The sequence below is a fragment of the Rhinoderma darwinii genome, chromosome 1 (genome assembly GCF_050947455.1).
Source record: "Rhinoderma darwinii isolate aRhiDar2 chromosome 1, aRhiDar2.hap1, whole genome shotgun sequence".
Classification (NCBI taxonomy): Eukaryota; Metazoa; Chordata; class Amphibia; order Anura; family Rhinodermatidae; genus Rhinoderma; species Rhinoderma darwinii.
Genome location: NC_134687.1, coordinates 465,593,340 through 465,613,037, shown reverse-complemented (window position 1 = coordinate 465,613,037; position 19,698 = coordinate 465,593,340). Strand labels below are relative to the sequence as shown.

At 43.9% G+C, this 19,698-nt stretch overlaps 1 protein-coding gene across 1 annotated transcript in view; it reads left to right on the top strand.

Annotated features, from left to right (window-relative positions):
• The first annotated feature begins 11,150 nt into the window (after positions 1-11,150).
• The window catches only part of ADGRD1 (adhesion G protein-coupled receptor D1), a 717,614-nt gene continuing 709,066 nt past the window's right edge, over positions 11,151-19,698 (top strand). The window contains exons 1-2 of the mRNA XM_075854444.1: positions 11,151-11,216; positions 19,572-19,608. Of these exons, the coding sequence (XP_075710559.1) occupies positions 11,151-11,216; positions 19,572-19,608 (103 nt within the window). The remainder of the gene's footprint in view (positions 11,217-19,571; positions 19,609-19,698) is intronic.

Genomic DNA, 19,698 nt, shown 5'->3' with positions numbered 1-19,698 from the left:
CTCCCGCTGTGGACCGCACTGGTCCCGCTTCCAACTGAACCTGCGTCCGCAGGACGCAGATTTAATTGGGTTGAATGCTGGAGCCTCGCTCCAGCATTGACTCTGCCGTGAGCGGCTCGGCGCAGGCAGGCACGATGTAGTGACGTCATCGCACCTGTCTGCACCAAGTTACTCACGGGACAGTGCAGAGGAGGAGAAGCATCCCCCACCGTCGTGGGGATAGGTAAGTAATTATGTTATTTTTTTTATTAGGTACGTACATATGGTTGCATTATACTGCATAGGACAGCTAAGAGGAACATTATACTGTGTAGAGGCAGCTATGGAGGGCATTATACTGTGTAGCAGCTATGGGGGCATTAAACTGTATAGGACAGTTAAGGGGAAAATTATACTGTGTAGAGGCAGCTATGGGGGCATTATACTGTATAGGACAGCTAAGGGGAAAATTATACTGTGTAGAGGCATCTATGGGGGCATTATACTGTATAGGACAGCTAAGGGGAAAATTATACGGTGTAGGGGCAGCTATGGAGGGCATTGTACTGTATGGGGCAGCTATGGGTGGCAATATACTGTGGGGGCAGCTATGGGGGACATTATACTGAGCAATTACAAGAGCTGCAGGTCCAAGGGGGAGGCGCTGTGTAGCACAATATACAAGGGGGGTGGCACTATGTGGCACTATATACAAGGGGGATTGCTGTATAGCACTATATAGAAGGGGGGAGCGCTGTGTATCACTATATCTAAGGGGGATTGCTGTGTAGCACTATATACAAGAGGGGGAGGGCTATGTGCCGCTATTTACAGAGGGGGAGGGCTGTGTAGCGCTATTTACAGGGATCAGTGTGTGGCTCTATCTACAGAGAGTTGTGTGTGGTGCTATCTAAAGGGGGGCTGTGTGTGGAGCTATCTACAGGGGGCTGTGTGTGGCGCTATCTACAGGGGTCTGTGTGTGGCGCTATCTACAGGGGGGCTGTGTGTGGAGCTATCTACAGGGGAGCTGTGTGTGGCGCTATCTACAGGGGGACTGTGTGTGGAGCTATCTACAGGGGGCTGTGTGTGGCGCTATCTACAGGGGTCTGTGTATAGCGCTATCTACAGGGGGGCTGTGTGTGGAGCTATCTACAGGGGAGCTGTGTGTGGCGCTATCTACAGGGGGGCTGTGTGTGGAGCTATCTACAGGGGGCTGTGTGTGGAGCAATCTACAGGGGGCTGTGTGTGGAGCAATCTACAGGGGGCTGTGTGTGGAGCAATCTGTGTGTATGTGGTACTTTACTCTACAGTGTTTGACACAATTATATTCGGGGGCGCAGTCTATGGTGCTATAATATTTAGGGGCCCAGCGTTCGGTACTATTTTATTCAGGGGCGAAGTGTTTGGTGTATACAAGGGGGTTGGCACTATGTGCCACTATATACAAGGGGGGATTGCTGTATAGCACTACATAGAATGGGGGAGCGCGGTATATCACTATATCTAAGGGGGTTTGCTGTGTAGTACTATATACAGGAGGGGGAGGGCTATGTGACGCTATTTACAGAGGGGGAGGGCTGTGTAGCGCTATTTACAGGGGTCAGTGTGTGGCTCTATCTACAGGGAGTTGTGTGTGGTGCTATCTACAGGGGGCTGTGTGTGGAGCTATCTACAGGGGGGCTGTGTGTGGAGCTATCTACAGGGGTCTGTGTATAGCGCTATCTACAGGGGGGCAGTGTGTGGAGCTATCTACAGGGGAGCTGTGTGTGGCGCTATCTACAGGGGGGCTGTGTGTGTGGAGCTATCTACAGGGGGCTGTGTGTGTGGAGCAATCTACAGGGGGCTGTGTGTGGAGCAATCTACAGGTGGCTGTGTGTGGAGCAATCTACAGGGGGCTGTGTGTGGAGCAATCTACAGGGGGCTGTGTGTGGAGCAATCTACAGGGGGCTGTGTGTATGTGGTGCTTTACTCTACAGTGTTTGACACATTTATATTCAGGGGCGCAGTCTATGGTGCTATAATATTTAGGGGCCCAGCATTTGGTACTATTTTATTCAGGGGCGCAGTGTTTGGTGCTATTTTATTAAGGGGCACAGTGTGTGGCACCATGATAATTTTATCTTTGTTTATAGGTGTGGAAATGTTGGAAAAGTGAGGAGCCAAAGACATCTGAGTGGCAAATTCTGCAGAAATGGGTCATGGCCGGGAAAAGTCGTCATGAAGTTTTGACCGGATGGAGAAGAAAAGAGGAAACAAACTACATCGTCACTTGTGAGTCACTAGATTTATAGACAATCTGTCATCTCTCCTCACATGTTTATTATAGGAAATCCTTGTATTTCACAAAAAGTCTTTGTGCAGTCCAGGACTGATAGACAAATAAGTGTTACTATTCCCCTTGTCAGGAGATTGTGTCCCTACATGGTGCGATACTGTCAGCGATGGTTGGAGACTGTCAGTATGTGGGGATACAGCCTTTTGACAAGGGGAGTAGTATCACCCATTTGTTAATGTCTGGACAAAAAGGTAGTGTTAACAATAGTTACAGGGCGGCGGTGGAGAAGGGGGACCCAACTTTGGGTAACAGCCCAGGGCCTATGGTCTACTTAATCCACCACTGCTCCCAGTAATTTATCCACCCGTTCTAGCACATGCCGAAACCTGGCACCAGGGAGACAGCAAACCATTTAGTTGAGGCAGACAGTCACGATGGGGGTGTGGACCCACTGGGCTGGCCAAACAGGTTACAAAGTCAATGTCTATAGTTCGGATAAGGTACCTGTGACAGTTCAGACAGTAGCGATGGTTTAGGCTCAGATGGAACTCTGGCAGCAGGCAGACAACAGGTGCGGTGAAACACAGCGGGTGTAGTAGGCGACACATACAACTCCAACACTGTACAGCACAGGAACACGGTAGCACGGGATACAGGATACAGGTAGCAGGAACGGGAACACTGAAACTGGAAAACATTCAAGGGACCATTTGAAAAGACAGACACATGTAGGTACAAACAACGCTCAGGCAATGAAGGAAGAGGCAGGGCCCTTCTTATAGTCCAGGGTGCTCTGGGAGCAATCAGCTCAATCTCACACATGTGTGCGCTCTGACTCTTTAAGGCTGGACTGAGCTTGGGAGCGCAACCTAGTGGTCACTGCGGAACAGGACGGCCGCATGTGCTGGCATCTCTTGAGAGAAAGGCATCCGCAGGATGGGAGGAGTTCGTGGTCAGCGACCAAAGACGTTACACAGACTTGACAACAAATTATTCTATACGTCTATCTGATTATAGAATCCCCTACAACTACTAATTGTCTTGCCCTACCTGCAATATTGTTGTTACTGAGAGCAGTATCCACTAGGGCTGCCATTTCTGAGACTGACACCCTTGCATCATCACCCAACTAGGCAATAACAGAAACATGATTGGCTTCCTTTTCTTGGACCCCTTTCGACTGCCCATAATTACATTAACCCAGCTACTTGCCTGGTCCGGCCGACCCATGTCTTCACCCTCCAGATCTATCCCACTAACTTTGTGCTCAGTGAGCAGCATGCTCCAATCAAGATTGTCAATCGCCCACAGTGTTGCATTTTGCTTCTCAAGATCTGTAATGCCAGCTTTCAAATGAACAACATGCTCACATCTGTCACAGAGGTATTCACCCTGGAACTCCTCCTCCAGTCGTGCATACATATTGTACCATAAAATATCAAATACCATATGTAGTATACATATATATATATATATATATATATATACATATAAAATGATTTTACTATATCAAAAGGAAAGAACAGACTGCATACACAAACACTATATTTGGTCATCTTGAGACCTATATTTGAGACTAGTCTGACGCATGCCACCCTGCTCTTTGATGGACCAGCGCTGATGGTCATTATTAGCACTATAATTGCAGGGGGATGCGTCTCAGACTAGTAAAGCACACTGTGCATAAGAAAATCTGAGAAGCCATTCTACATACAAGAAAAAGGGAGTGGGATTGCAGAAACATTGAAAAGAGGGCACAGGTATGTTAAACATTCCTCCCAACCGTCCCGGAATCAGCGGGACATTCTCAGAGTCCTGGCGCTGTCCCACTGTCCCGGGCGGCCGGGGGTATGTCATGGAGTTAACTGTATTAGCGTCCTCAGGATGCAGATACAGTTGAACCCAATGCTGAAGCAAGGAACCGTCAGCTCCCTGCTGTAACGCCCATGGTCGTGGACCGCAGACCCCTCTCAGCCTGGTGACGTCCTCCTCCCTGGAGACCACAGCACATGCGGCCATCCTGCCCTACAATGACCACTAGGGCCAGCGCGCGCACATGTAAAGAATTGATTAATTATCCCCAGATCACCCTTGACTATAAAAAGATAAAAAGGGCCCTGCCGTTTCACTCCTTGCTTGAGCGTTGTATGTATTCCTATGTTAGTCTTGCAAAGGGTCCCTTAGTCGTATCCTGTTTCCAGTGTTCCCGTGCCCTGCTACCTGTATCCTGTATCCCATGCTATATGTGTTCTTGTGCCCTATCCAGATTTGGAGTCGCGTTGTGTGGTATGCTACGCCTGCTGTCTTACACAACGTCTGGTGTCATCTGCCATGCTTGGTTCCTCCTGCCACGTTTTGCATCAGCTGTCATGTGCGTCTGTGCCTAAGCTGCTGCTACTGTCTTGACTATTGGAGGCACCCTTGTGCTTGGACTTTGTATAGACTTGGTACACTGTTGTTTGGCCAGCTGCTACTCTGCTATGGCGGTGCGGCCTAGTGGGTCCACATACCCACAAATCGTGACACATGCTTCAGCATTAGTACAGAGCGGAGGAGCAGAGGGACTCTGTCTCTACTTTAAGAGCTGCGCCTTTGGGAAACCCTTGACATCACTGTCCATATATGGACAGTGATGTCAGGGGCTACTTTTGGAGCAGAATCTCCTGTCAGAGTGTTGCCGACGCTCTGGCAGCGATTTCCGCTCCTAGAGGGAACCCCTGAGGTCACTGTCCATATATTAACAGTGGTGTCAGGGGCTTCTCCTGGAGCGGAATCCCTGGCCAGAGCATGCTCTGGCCAGGGATTCTGCTCCTAGAGGAGGCACTCATGTTACTGTTCATATATGGACAGTGAGGTCAGTGACTCCGGCAGGAGAAGCACCTGGCGTTACTATCCATATATGGACAGTGATGTCAGGGGCTTCTCCTGGAGCGTTATTTCCTGCCAGAGTATTGTTGATGCTCTGGCCGGGGATTCCCCTCCTAGAGGGAACCCCTGACATCAAGGTCTATGTATGGACAGTGATATCAGGGGCCCCTCCTGGAGCAGAATCCCCGGCCATAGCGTGGCCGATGCTCTGGCCAGGGTTTCCGCTCCTAGAGTGAGCCCCAATTGCTCTATATACATGGGGGGGGGGTGTGATAGAGTGATCTACAGGGGGTGTGGTACTATCTACATGGGCACTGAGGCGCTATATAGGGGCACTATCTCCACGGGACACTGTTGCGCTGTTGACATGGGCAATGTATGTGGCACTATCTACATGAGTACTGTTGCACTATCTACGTGGGCACTGGCACTAGGGGTAGCTAAGGGGGCATTACACTGTATGGGGCAGCTATGGCGGCATTATGTTGAATGGGAGCATCTGTGTGGGCATTATTATGTATGGGAGCATCTGTGTGGGCATTATACTGCATAGGAGCATCTATGTGGGCATTATTCTGTATGGGGGCAGCTATGGGGGCATTATGCTGTATGGTGGCAGCTAGGGGGCATTATTCTGTATGGGAGCATCTGTGTGGGCATTATACTGTATGGGGACATCTGTGTGGGCATTATACTGTATGGGGGCATCTGTGTGGGCATTTATACTGTATGGGGACATCTGTGGGGGCATTATAATGTATGGGTCAGCTATGGAGGCAGTATACTGTATGGGGGCATTTTTGGTGGCAATATACTATACTTGGGCATCTATGGGGCATTATACTGCATGGGGCATCTATGGAGCATTATGCAGTATGGGGGAATTTGGGCATTATACTGTATAGGGGCATCTGTTTGGGCATTATGCTATATGGGGGCATCTGTGTGGACATTATACTGCATTGGGGCACAGTGTGGGCATTATACTGTATGGGTGCATAATGGGAGCATTATACTCTATGGTGGCAGCTATGGGGGCATTATACTGTATAGGGGAAGCTATTTGGCATTATACGGTGTGGGAGGGACTATGGGAGCATGATACTGTGTGGGCTGAATCGGGTGTGACTGGGTGGACTTTTGGGCGTGGCTTAAATGGGAAAAAATTGCTGCACCGCGTTGTCCCTCTTTGTGATAATTGTAAGTTGGGAGGTATTTGTTAACTATATATTCTGCATGTAGAGTGAAATTTTTGCTGTGATGTGGAGGGTCGTTTTAATTTAGGACACATTTGAATTGCAGGAAAATAACTGTTTTGTTTTCTCAGACTGAAAAGAACTGCCCTGGGAAATTCAGAACTCATTGTCATTACGTCAATCAATAAATCATAAATTACTTCAGAATACAACAAGTATTACACACACAACTTCCTGTTAATAAAAAGAAAACACCGCTTATCTATATTGTGCTATAAAGCTACAGGCACAACTGAACAGTAAGAATTAGTTCTTATATTGCCTGTAAGATTGGGACACTCTGATAAATGTTATTGTTCTGAAAAATTCTAATAAACTATATTAATTGAAAAGTGATGTAATAACTTCCCATATTTATTAAAAGGGGACGTAAAAAAAAACAATGTGATGGGCAAGTTCCAATTTTGATGCAAAATTGCTATTTTCTATCTTTTGCATTGGTCTGGATAATAAATGACGTACAGTTCTACATTCGACTGTGTGACTGATCTGAACTTTTGGTGAGGTAAATTAAACTTTAAGGGGTCCTCTAATAGAAGGTAAATATAGTTTATAATATTGCTTTGGATGTACTCAGACTTCGCAATATAGAATGTAGTTCAGTCTGTGTTACTCTTGGGATGTGTCTGTGTGCCCACTTTCCTCCTATAGGCAGTCACATATTTTATCCGTTGATTTCCTGTCCTTTGTGAAATAAACTTTACTTTCAGTACTCTTTAAGAAATACTTTAGTTCACCAAAATAAGGACCAATACACGTAAATAGGAACTACACTTTCATCAAATTTTTGATATGTCATAGAGACATATCAAAAGTTTGGATCGGTGGTGGTCTGGGTGCTGAGACCCCACCATTGCTGAAACTAAGGTGCAGAAGCGCTCAGCTGAGCACCCTGCACCTTCGGCTGTGATCCGCACTCACTGTCAACTGTAAATGGCTCTCATATACGTTCTATGTAAGCCGTCCTCAGCCTGACGAGGAGCGCTGATTAAATCCGAAGGAGCAAAGCTCTCTGCACCTTAGTTTCAGCAATGGTTGGGGTCTCAGCACCCGGACCACCACCGATCCAAACTTTTGATATGTCTCTATGACATATCAAAAGTTTGATGAAAGTGTAGTTACACTCTAAGGGCATGGCCAGACGTGGCGTAATTCTGCCGACACTGTCCGCATCAATGCCGCACATAATCTGCGTTGCAGATTCTGTTGTGGCTATGCCTAAAATGTGCAGTAAATTGATGCGGATTAGCCGTTGCGTATTCAGGTGAAGAGTACTTCCTGCTGTCTTTTAAAACATTTCATCTCAGTCTGGCTATAGACCTCGAAACACATAGGTCCAACACATAAAACCAATACACAACGCAACACAACACACATAACATCTGCAGATTTCATTGCAGAATTTTGAAACTCCATTGAAGTCAATGGAGAAATTCTGCAATAAGTCCGCAACAAGTCCGCTACACGTCCGCAACAGCCAGTGTATGCTGTGGACACCAAATTCCGCACAGCAGCCTATGGTCCGCAGCGGAGTTTTCCGCCATGTGTGCACGAACCTAACTAAAATGGTGTGGAAACCAACGGAGAAAATGTCCGCTGCAGATTTCCGCAGCGGACTGGCCGCAGTGGAATTCCAGAGCAATTCCGCCACGTCTGGCCGTGCCCTAAGGGCAAAGTCACATGTGGCGGAATTGCTGTTGAATTCCGCTGCGGACAGCATGCACATTATGTTGCGGAGAAGAAGCGGACTTTCACTGCGGATCTCAGCATTTGCATTTGAAAGGCTGAAATCTGCTGTGATATCCACAACGTCTGAATTACCTGTCAAATATGAAAATGTTGCTGCAAATTCGAAAAAAGAATCTGCAGCAACATTTTCAGCGGAAAAATTCTGCCACGTCTGAACGTGCCCTCAATGATAATGTGACCCCTCTATCAGCTAGAGTGACAAGCTGCTAACACTGAATCTAGCTCTAATGCTAATTTTTTTTCCTGCCGCGGTCGCTTCTTTCCATGAACAATTCTCTAATACAATGTTTTTAGCAGACTTGCTTCCCTTATAAGCAGGAGCCATCAAATAATAAGGCTTATTGAGCGTTTCATATTCCATGTGCTTGCCCTGCAGGAGACATCAGCAGAATGAAAGTTGCAGTTGACACCTGCTGCCGGTTTTATAATGGGATTTGCATTAGGCCCTGTTCACATCATGATGTCCGTATATTGTGTACTTCACAAGAGCTCCTGACGTACATGCTAAATGTGTCCATAGGGCTTTATTAGTCTTACAGAGGCCAAAATGGTGTCCTTTTGGCCCCCGTTGGGCTAGTATACATATGTCAGCATACCTTTTTTTTGAAGGATGGAATAGAGTGATAGACTACGCTATTTCATCCTGCTAGATCCTGCAAAAAAATGTATACTGCACGGTATATGTTTCTTTTTTAACATGCGTGCCTATGAGCGACGTATGCTACTGTATGGCAGATGTCATAGGCATCCGTTTAACGGATACATCAAAGGCTTTCCAATAGCCTTTTTATGACATACGTATCAGTTAAACGGATACCTTAAAGTCTATGGGCGACAGATACGTTAAACGAATGCCTAATAGTGGCATCTGTCACCCATAGACTATAATGGTTATGAACTTAGATCGTTTACAGGTGGATCCAGCGTGTCACAGACTTGCAGGACCCGCCGACACTAAACCCGTCAGGTCCGCGGGACTGACGGATTCACTGTAAAACTAGTGATACAGCTGTTCTGTATAGAGAATACAGAACAACTGTATCTCCAAAAGTAATAAGATTTTTTTTTTTAATAAAGACTAATTGCAAAGTTACACTAAACACACAGACTAATCTATTTATTAAAAAAAAAAATGCCCTCAAAGGTGTCCATAGCCTTTAACTCTCTTTGACCCCTGTTCACGACATATCCGTTTGACAGATACCATTAAATTCTATGGTGACGGATCACACTGCTAGGCATTCGTCACGGCTTACATTTAGGGCATGACCACACATGGCGGAATTCCTCCGCAACTGTCCGCATCAATGCCGCACAGAATCTGCGTTGCAGATTCTGCAGCGGATCTGCACAAAATGTGCAGAAAATTGATGCGGACTGGCCGCTGCGGACTGCAGGAAAAGTGCTTCTCTTCTCCCTATTCAGTGCAGGATAGAGAGAAGGGACAGCACTTTCCCTAGTGAAAGTCAAAGAAATTCATACTTACCGCCCGTTGTCTTGGTGACGCGTCCCTCTTTCGGCATCCGGCCCGACCTCCCTGGATGACGCTCCAGTCCATGTGACCGCTGCAGCCTGTGCTTGGCCTGTGATTGGCTGCAGCCGTCACTTACACTGAAACGTCATCCTGGGAGGCCGGACTGGAGACAGACGCAGGGAGTTCTCGGTAAGTATGAACTTATATTTTTTTTTACAGATACATGTATATTGAGATCGGTAGTCACTGTCCCGGGTGCAGAAACAGTTACTGCCGATCGCGTAACTCTTTCAGCACCCTGGACAGTGACTATTTACAGACGTCTCCTAGCAACGCTCCCGTCATTACGGGAGCCCCATTGACTTTCTCAGTCTGGCTGTAGACCTAGAAATACATAGGTCCAGCCAGAATGAAGAAATGTCATGGCAAAAAAGCAAGACGCATCCGCAGCACACATAACATGTGCATGACAGCTGCGGACTTCATTGCGGAACTTAGAATCTCCATTGAAGTCAATGGAGAAATTCCGCCATGAGTCCGCCACTGCTCCGCAACAGACAGAGCATGCTGCGGACACCAAATTCCGCTCCGCAGCCTATGCTCCGCAGCGGAATTGTACGCATCGTGTAAACGAACACTGCTAAATTAAAGTGAAAGTCAATGGAGAAACGGCTCCGCTGCGGATTAACGCTGCGGAGTGTCCGCAGCGGAATTTAAGTGAAATTCCGCCATGTGTGAACCCGCCCTTAATGTTTGTCAGGAGCTATACAACGTATATGTTAAACGAGGGCAAAAAATGTGATGTGAACATAGCCTTAGCCTGCGTATGCAATGTATAGAGAAATTGTAGGTTTCTGTCACTGCAGTCTATGTTCTGGTGATATTTTGTCCTCCTGCAGGTTACTATTATATGGTTCTTCCAAGAAAAGAGAGCAATTCCAATAATAACATTTTCTTGATTTGTTGTTTATGCATTTCTCTAAACTTCAAAGTTTCAAGTTGCTGCTCCTACCGATGCAGCGTTCAGAGACTTGTGTTTTTTACAACTATAAACTTTTAGACGTCTACAATCCACTAATATAAAGTGGTTATATGCCTGTGTTCTAGTTCCTATTGTCTGGAGCAGGCTGGTGTTAGGACCCAGAATAGAGCTCGTAATGTGAGGTTATAAATAGTGTTGTGGAGTAGGACAAAGTTTGAGGAGTGAACATGACATCACTGAGGGCTTCTCCCCACCCTGGATTTGGTGGGATGGAGGTGAATTGTCAGGGTCTGGACATTCCTCAGTGGTGACAGGATGCACAGGACATGTATTGAAGGTTAAGTGCTGGGTTCTTCTGTATTTACCTGCAGTCACTCACAGAAGTGAGAAGTGGACTCTTTTATCGCACACATGTACCAGCCCGAGGTCCCTGTATCTCCTAGAGGTCAATGACTCCTCAGTCTGTTCACTTTGGAAGCAGTTAAGGACTAGTTCACAAAGCGGCTTCACATCTGGGGGACATTAGTTCTGAAGACCTGACACCTTAGTTGTCACAAGGATTCAGCTATGGGGAGCTCACTGCACTTCTTCTCTTGGATTGCTTTTCTGGTGTTGAGACCATGTGGAAATCAGGTAAATATCTGGATCTAGAACCTCTATCAGACAGGGTATGCTGTGACTTGTAGTTCTCTTACAGATAAAAGCCACAGACAGAATATCTCTAAGCACTTTGGTGCAGTTTCTTCACTTTTTGATAGTCTCTTCTTGTCCTTTATTTTACACAAGAGACTTCACCTATCATTGCTGTCATCTGTGCATCATTTCTTAGTTGCTACGAACTTGGTGAAAACGTCGATTTCTGCGACATATTTGTTAGACAGTAACGTACAGCAATTATTACATTTGCTGACGGTTTAATAGAGATAAGTGAAAACTGTTCTAAAGATCTACCATGTCGTAGGTGTGACCCATATTTTTAGGGTGAAAAGCTGGCAAAGTGCATTGATAAATATGTCCCTTTAATTATAATAACAGTCCAATTAAATGGTTTATCGTTAATAAATCTAGTCAATTTTACAAATTCCATTTTTTTTTACTGTACATACTAAGTAAATTCGAACACACAGCATGGTGCATACAGTGGGATGGCACAGTATTTTCGTACGTCCATGTTGGAGCATGATACCGTTCCATATGAATTTGTGAGAGAAAAAACTATGTATTTCTGTTTAAAATTGAAGGCAAATGGATGTACAGTATATGCCCATGGGAGTCTATGGGTGCCATATTCTGAGACATGCAATATAGTTCATGTTCACACGGCTTATTTTCAGGCGTATTTTGGAACGTAAAATGTTCATATTATGCTCTGAAATACACTTAAAATATGCCTGCAAACAGCTTCCCAGTCATTTAAATGGGAAATATACTGTGTAATTCATATGAGGCGTATTTTTACACCGCTGAATCGAAAAACTCCAAGTAAAAATACGCTTCTTGAAATGTTTAACAAGCTGATTTTCCATTGCAATGCTAAAAACGCTTAAAAAATACACCTCAAAATATTCTTCAAAAACGCTTCAAAATACTCTTCAATAACACTTGCAAAAATAAAAACGCTTTGAAATTCTGCACCGAAGCCTGATTTCCGCACAGTTGTTTTCCGCAACGGCTGAACTAAGTTTCCTAAAAATGTATAGAAACAAATGTAAAAAACGGCTGCTGCAGAATTCCACTGCGGACTGGCCGCAGCGGAATTCAACAGCAATTCCGCCACGTGTGATTGTGGCCTTAGGGTCTTATACCCCCAAATTTGGAAAAGCAGTCATTATTATGAAGACGATGTCTCTTTGGAGACCTCTTGTGATAACTGTTGTACATTTTGCTATTTTCCATACTTTAAAGAGTTGCAAAAACATTTCTGAATAAATCGCAGTCTGCACAACTCTGAGGCTTCATTCACATCTGCGTCAGGGCTCCGTTCATGGCTTCCGTCAGAGCTTTCCGTCAAGGGAATCCATGAATGGAACCCTGACTGAAACAAACAGAAGCCATATGTTTCCATTTGCATCACCATCGATTTCAATGGTGAAGGATCCGGTGCAAATGGTTTCCGTTTGTCTCCGTTGTGCAAGGGTTCCGTCGCTTTGATGGAAGCAATACCGTAGTTGACTAGATGCCCTGACGCAGATTTGAACGAAGCCTAACTAACCTCAGTACTTTACAGGGTGTACATCATTTCAGCTTTCCTTTCTGACAATTCGTTCAACCAATAAACCACTGATACAGGAGTCAAGAATTGTCTATGATACTGATTGGAAACAAAAATCAAAAAACGAAACAATTGAACATCACACTTGAGAGGAGTAATGTGTGATTCACACTCCGCCACTGAAGGGTTTAGAGGCAAACTCGAGTTTCCCCAGCTTCCATTCTTTCCTAGCTGGGACGTTCTAAAGGCAGAAGTCATGTCTGCGTGCCATATTTTACATCTATTCAGCAGCCGAGCACATTCTCCTTGTCAACTGGTCAGCACCAGGGTGAAATCCGCAAGGTTTCTTTTTATAGATCCTTTCTTCCCCTAGATAAATATCTGGTGACAGGATCAGCAAAGCAAACATAAAGCTTAAATGACATATTAAGCATTAACTATTTTAATGGCCCATCATTATTTGTGTGAATTATGTGGTGGTAACTTAATGCATGCGATGTGATTTATTATACACCCTACTGTGCATCAGGGCTGGGTAAATCCTGTCACTGCCAAGAACAAAACAGTTAGGCGCTCTCCACACTAGTGTTTTTTTTCATCTCATTTCCTTTTTTTTTTTATTATTATTACTGATGCACTTAAAAGAATAGAATTTGTTGACGGAATTGTAAATTGTAACACAAATGCTAGTGTGAACAGAGTCTAATTTCAAAATGATTAAAGTTTTTTGTAATATTAAGTAGGTTAGCCTATACTAACAGGTTAGAAACCTTCATTTTAACTTACGTATTACAGTCGTCACAACCAGACCCCCCCCATAGAATCGCACTTAGGGCAAAGCCCCACATGGCGGAATTGCTCTGGAATTCCGCTGCGGACACTCCGCAGCGTTAATCCGCAGCGGACCCGTTTCTCCATTGCCTTCCACTGCTTTTTAGTAGGGTTCATTTAGACGCAGAGCATGGGCTGCGCTGCGGAATTTGGTGTCCGCAGCATACAATGGATGTTGCGGACGTGTGGCGGACTGCTTGCGGACTCATTGCGGAAGTTCTCTATTGACTTCCACTGCTTTTTAGTAGGGTTCGTTTAGACGATGCAGAAAATTCCGCTGCGGAGCATAGGCTGCAGTGCGGAATTTGGTGTCCGCAGCATACACTGATTGTTGCGGACGTGTGGCGGACTGGTTGCAGACTCATTGCGGAAGTTCTCCATTGACTTCAATGGAGATTCTAAATTCCGCAATGAAGTCCGCAGATGCCATGTACATGTTATGTGTGCTGCGGAGCGTATTGGTTTTACTAACATGACATTTCTTCATTCTGGCTGGACCTATGTATTTCTAGGTCTACAGCCAGACTGAGGAAGTCAATGGGGCTCCCGTAATTACGGGTGACTATGTGTGTGCACCCGTAATTATGGGAGCGTTGCTAGGCGACGTCAGTAAATAGTCACTGTCCAGGGTGCTGAAAGAGTTAAGCGATCGGCAGTAACTGTTTCAGCACCCTGGACAGTGACTACCGATCACAATATACATCAACCTGTAAAAAAAATAGAAGTTCATACTTACCGAGAACTCCCTGCTTCTTCCTCCAGTCCGGATTCCCAGGATGACGTTTCAGTCTAAGTGACGGCTGCAGCCAATCACAGGCTGGAGCGGTCACATGGACTGCCGCGTCATCCAGGGAGGTCGGGCTGGATGCCGAAAGAGGGACGCGTCACCAAGACAACGGCCAGTAAGTATGACATTTTTTTACTTTCACTAGGGAAAGTGCTGTCCCTTCTCTCTATCCTGCACTGATAGAGAGAAGGGAAGTACTTTCACCTCAATACGCAGCGGCTAGTCCGCATCAATTTACTGCACATTTTGGGCAGATCCGCCACAGAATCTGCAACACAGATTCTGTGCACCATTGATGCGGACAGTTGCGGAAGAAATACACCACGTGGGGCCATGCGCTTAGGGGTTCTGTGGTAAACTAAGTTTGGGTTAATTCAATCGCAGGAGGTCTGGGTGTTGTGACCCTAAAATTCATCTGTTTTCTAACTATGTGAAACAAGCCTCTTTTATTGTTAAAAAGATTTTCCAGTTTCTATAAATTAAGATTAGCTGTAAGTATTTTACAATTTGTTAAAATGTAGTCCCTAAGCCAAAAACTGCACGTGTGATTCCAGCCCTTTGTTATTCCAGTCAACCATTTCTTAGTTATATCTCTTTCAGGGAAAGCTGGATGACGGCCAATAATGTCACTTCTAGACCATATCCACACGTAGCGTAAACACTGCAGAATTTCCATCCGGATTTTCTGTGCAGAAATTCTGCAGAGTTTACAGTAGCAGCAAAATGGATGAGATTTCGACAAATCACATCCACACGCTGCAGAAAAAATCTGCACAAAAAACATGACTTGCTGTATGGATTTTCAATCTGCAGCATGTCAATTTATGTTGCAGAATTTCCACGCAGAAAATCTGAATGGAAATTCTGCAATATTTACCATACATGTGTATTTACTCTTGAGCGGGCACTCACACGTGGCATACTTGCATTGTATCTCTGCAGCGTAAAGATATGCAGCAGAAAACTTTGCAATGTATGCCTATGGGTGTAGTCACACTCTGCAGATTTTGTTGCAGAAGTTTTCTGCAACTGAAAATCAGTTTCAATCATCTGAATGGAACCTGCAGAAACAACCCTATTCAGATAAATGGAACAGATTTTTACTCGTAGAAATTTCTGCAATAAAATTGGCCCGTGTGAATCCACCCTTACGCCTCATGCACAGGACCGCATTGTTTTCACAGTCTGCAAATCCACAGCCGCAAATCCACAGGGTCCGTTGCAGGTCCTTGGGACCGCAAGAAACTGTTGCTTTGCATTCGTGTTTTATCCGAACTCATGGATCCACAACAGTTCACTAGTATTGGTGAATCCGCAACTGTGGACTGTAAAATGACTTGTCCTGAGTTTTTGCGGTCCGCAATTGCAGCGCCCGCAGCGATCCGTGTAAATCACAGTCAAGTGCAGGGGGCCATAGAAAAGAATGGGTCTGAAATTTATCTGCAAAAATGAGGATAAATTGCGGACGCAAAAACACGGTCGTGTGCATGATGCCTTAGGGTATGTTCCAGTCCAGATTTGCTGCAGATTTTGCATAAATTTTTTTAAGCCAAAACCAGAATTGGATCCAGAACAGACCTATAAGCCCTTCCTTTATATAGCTCTGTTTAGGTCCCATTCCTGGATTTTGACTTAAAAAATACATGCAAAATCTGCAGCAAATCTGCACTGTGGGAACAAGGCAGAGGGGTTGTCATCCAGCTTACATAGACTCCGAAATGGCAAATCTGCCGGGTAATACAGTTATACGTCCCCTACTACATGTCACTGAATAATTGGGCAGGTCTACCGGTCAGGATTCTGAGAAAGCTGTGTTATAGCCACTATAGGAGAGAGTCAGGTGTTAGTAAAAATGGCTGTTAAGACTTTTAACTAACTACGTCTGTAGTCATAGTACACACTGACAGATTAACAGTTTGTAGTCAGTTGCTAAAATACATCTGACAGAACTATATATAGCCTTGCAGGAAATCTCTACAAATGTGGAGCTACAGTTTAACACTGCGAAGCAGAGGTTCTCGGACGAAGCTGTGTTTACAATTAGACTGACACGGATTAACAAGTAAACTACAAATGGAAATGTCTGGGAGCGGTGTTTGCTTGGAATTACAGTATTATACATACATATTCAGTTTGCTAATAGGGTTGCAATAAATTCATCCGTCTCTTAGAGAATAGCGAAGAAGTAATTAAGTTATTGCATAAGGTTTGATGACACATAAGGGGGCGCTCACACGTGGCGATTTGCATTGTATTTCCACAGCGTAAACATATGCTTCAGAAAACTGTACAATGTATGCCTACGGGAAAAATATTCAGCAATTCAGGAACCAGAGAAATCTGACTGCGTTGCAGAATAGTTTTCCCATAGGCATACATTGTAGTTGTAGTTATAAAACAATATAAGTACGCCACATGTGAGCGCACCCTAAGAAATAATTATTATGGATTTGTGTTTACATCAGCAACATTTTTTATCATACATGTGCCATATTCTCAGAAATGACATAAGGACATAGAAGTATTTGGCACAACCACCATATATTGGTTTATGCCTGCAAAAATTAATTACTGAAATTTAGGACCATTGCAACACTATGAGCATTTTCCAGAATGTATGACTGGTATGTTTCATTCACACCCATGTCAGTGGAAAATACACCTAGCATACTATACTTGTTTACTGCACAATAACTTAAATGTCATATCTTACGATGCAATTGTGCAAGATTTAACCCCTTTGGGTAACACTTCTACAATGTATGCTATAGCTGACCTGGTGCTGGCTTACCGGGAGTGCGGAGGTACTATCTGTACCTTCACTGGAAATGCAGTACCATATAAATTACAGTAAGAGCCAGTTCACACAGAGTTTTTTTGACACATTTTTTGACGCGGAAACCACGTCGGAAAACGCAGCGAAAATCGGCATGCAGGCAGAGGAAAATCTGTCTCATAATTCCAAATGGAATTTTGTGGCAGATTTTCCTCCTGCAAAAAACCCTGTGTGAACACAGCCTTAGGCCACATTCAGACGTGGCGGAATTGCTGTTGAATTCCGCTGCGGACAGTCCGCAGTGGAATTCTGGTGCAGCCGGTTTTTACATTTGTTTCTATACATTTTTAGGAAACTTAGTTCAGACGTTGCGGAAAATAACTGTGCGGAATTTAGGCTGCGGAGCAGAATTCCCCCTCGGCAGCATGTTCATTAGGCCTGATTTACACGAGCGTGTGCGTTTTGCGCACGCAAAAAACGCGGCGTTTTGCCTGCGCTCACCTGAGCGCTTTTGCAGCTTCGTTTTAGTGATTGGAAGGGGTCTCATTGCTCGGACCCCCACCGTTAAAAACTTCTGACATGTCATTATGACGTCAGAAGTTTTCTGAAAGTTTAGTTACCCTTTAAGAAAGTAATCAGTCATACCCAAAAATAATAAAAATCAGTTTATTAGTGAATGTTCTGTGCATAATTTGGACCAATATATGGTTTTACAAAGCTAGATCTAGATAGATAAAACTAGATCTCTCCATGTTATTTAAAGCAAACACATGACCAACTGATCACTTTCTAGAAGACCATAGTCATTAGCCAAATGGAGTATTAAGTGCACCTTATATACATCGAAACTAGACTAAACTAGACTAAACTAGACTAAAACTGACAATAGACTTTATATCCATTTTTCGGTTTTTCATATTTGTTTTTTCCTCCCCAGCTTCCAAAAGCCATAACTTTTTTGTTTTTCTGTCGATAAAGTCGTATGAGGGCTTGTTTTTTGCGGGACGAGTTGTAGTTGTTGTACCATATAATGTACTGGGAAACTGGAAAATAATGTATATAATAATCTTTGTGGGGTGGAATGGGAAAAAAATTGCTATTCCTCAATTGTTTCTTGAGTTACGTTTTTACTGCGTTCACTGGGCAATAAAAATGACATGTGAACTCTATTCTGTGAGTCTACGATTACAGCGATACCAAATTTATATAGTTTTTTTTTATGTTTTACCACTTTTAGACTGGGTTCCCACAGTGTAGATACGCAGATTTTGCGTTTTTTTGCCAAAACCAGGAACGGAAGGAACCTAAACAGAAGAAATATATAAAGTAAGGCTTTATAGGTCTGCTCACCTGGATCCAATTCTGGTTTTGGCTAAAAACAACGCATGCAAAATCTGCAGCAAATCTGCACTGTGGGAACCCAGCCTTACAAAGAAAAAACTAATTGGCAAAAAAATGTATTGTTTTGTGTCACCACATTCTGAAAGCCATAACATTTTTATTTTTCCATCGATTTAGCGGTGTCACTTGTTTTTTTGCAGGACGAGCTGTAGTTTTTATTGGTACCATTTTGAAGTACATAAGATTTTTGATCACTTTTTATAAAAATTTTTGTGGGAGATGAGGTGGCCAAAAAACTTCAATTCTGGCATTTATATAGAAAAAAACACCCCTGTTTTTTATTTTTTTATTAGTTCCCATAGTGACAGCAGGTCCTGCGTGTCTCTGACACGGAGGATCCACCTGTAATCGATCACATCTAAGTTATCTAATCGATCCTGTGTATCTGAGACTTGCAGGACCCGATGACACTGAACCCATAAGTGCTGCTGACCTGAGAGGTACAGAATTCAGCGCAAGATACAGCTGCTCTGTATACAGAATACAAAGCAGCTGTATCTAAAACAGTAAAAATAATTTTTAATAAAAAATTGAAAAATTCAAAAAGGTCCTATAGCAGGACGGAAACGTTGCAGCTTTTGTTGACTGAATAAAACGTCACCTTTTTTTGACACATCGGAGTGCTGTGGGATTTCTTATATTTATATTTTATAATCCACGGATCGGGATTGCCTGCTTGCACCCACTACCGTTTTGGAATTTGACGTTGAGTGCTGCTCATTTCTATTTGTATATATATATATATATATATATATATATATATATATATATATATATATATTTGACGCTGTGGCTATGTGCTGTTCGTTATTTCAAATATTTAGCAATTTAGATTCCTAAATAATCAGGATAGATATAGTGGATATAGGCAGTGTCATTTTCTTGTACTTCATGCCCAATTGTTAGAATCAATAACTGTATAGGGATCTTCTACTCTTGCAATTTTATTTTTTCGTTATTGATGTATTGTCTCTATTACAGGTTCATGGGAATTACACCAAGCCACAGAACCACCCAGGTGAGCATTCTTTTTTTTTTTCTGCTTATGGTTATCACTGCTGATTATTAAGTGAAGAGTTGCAGAAGTTATACACTGATCAGCCATAAC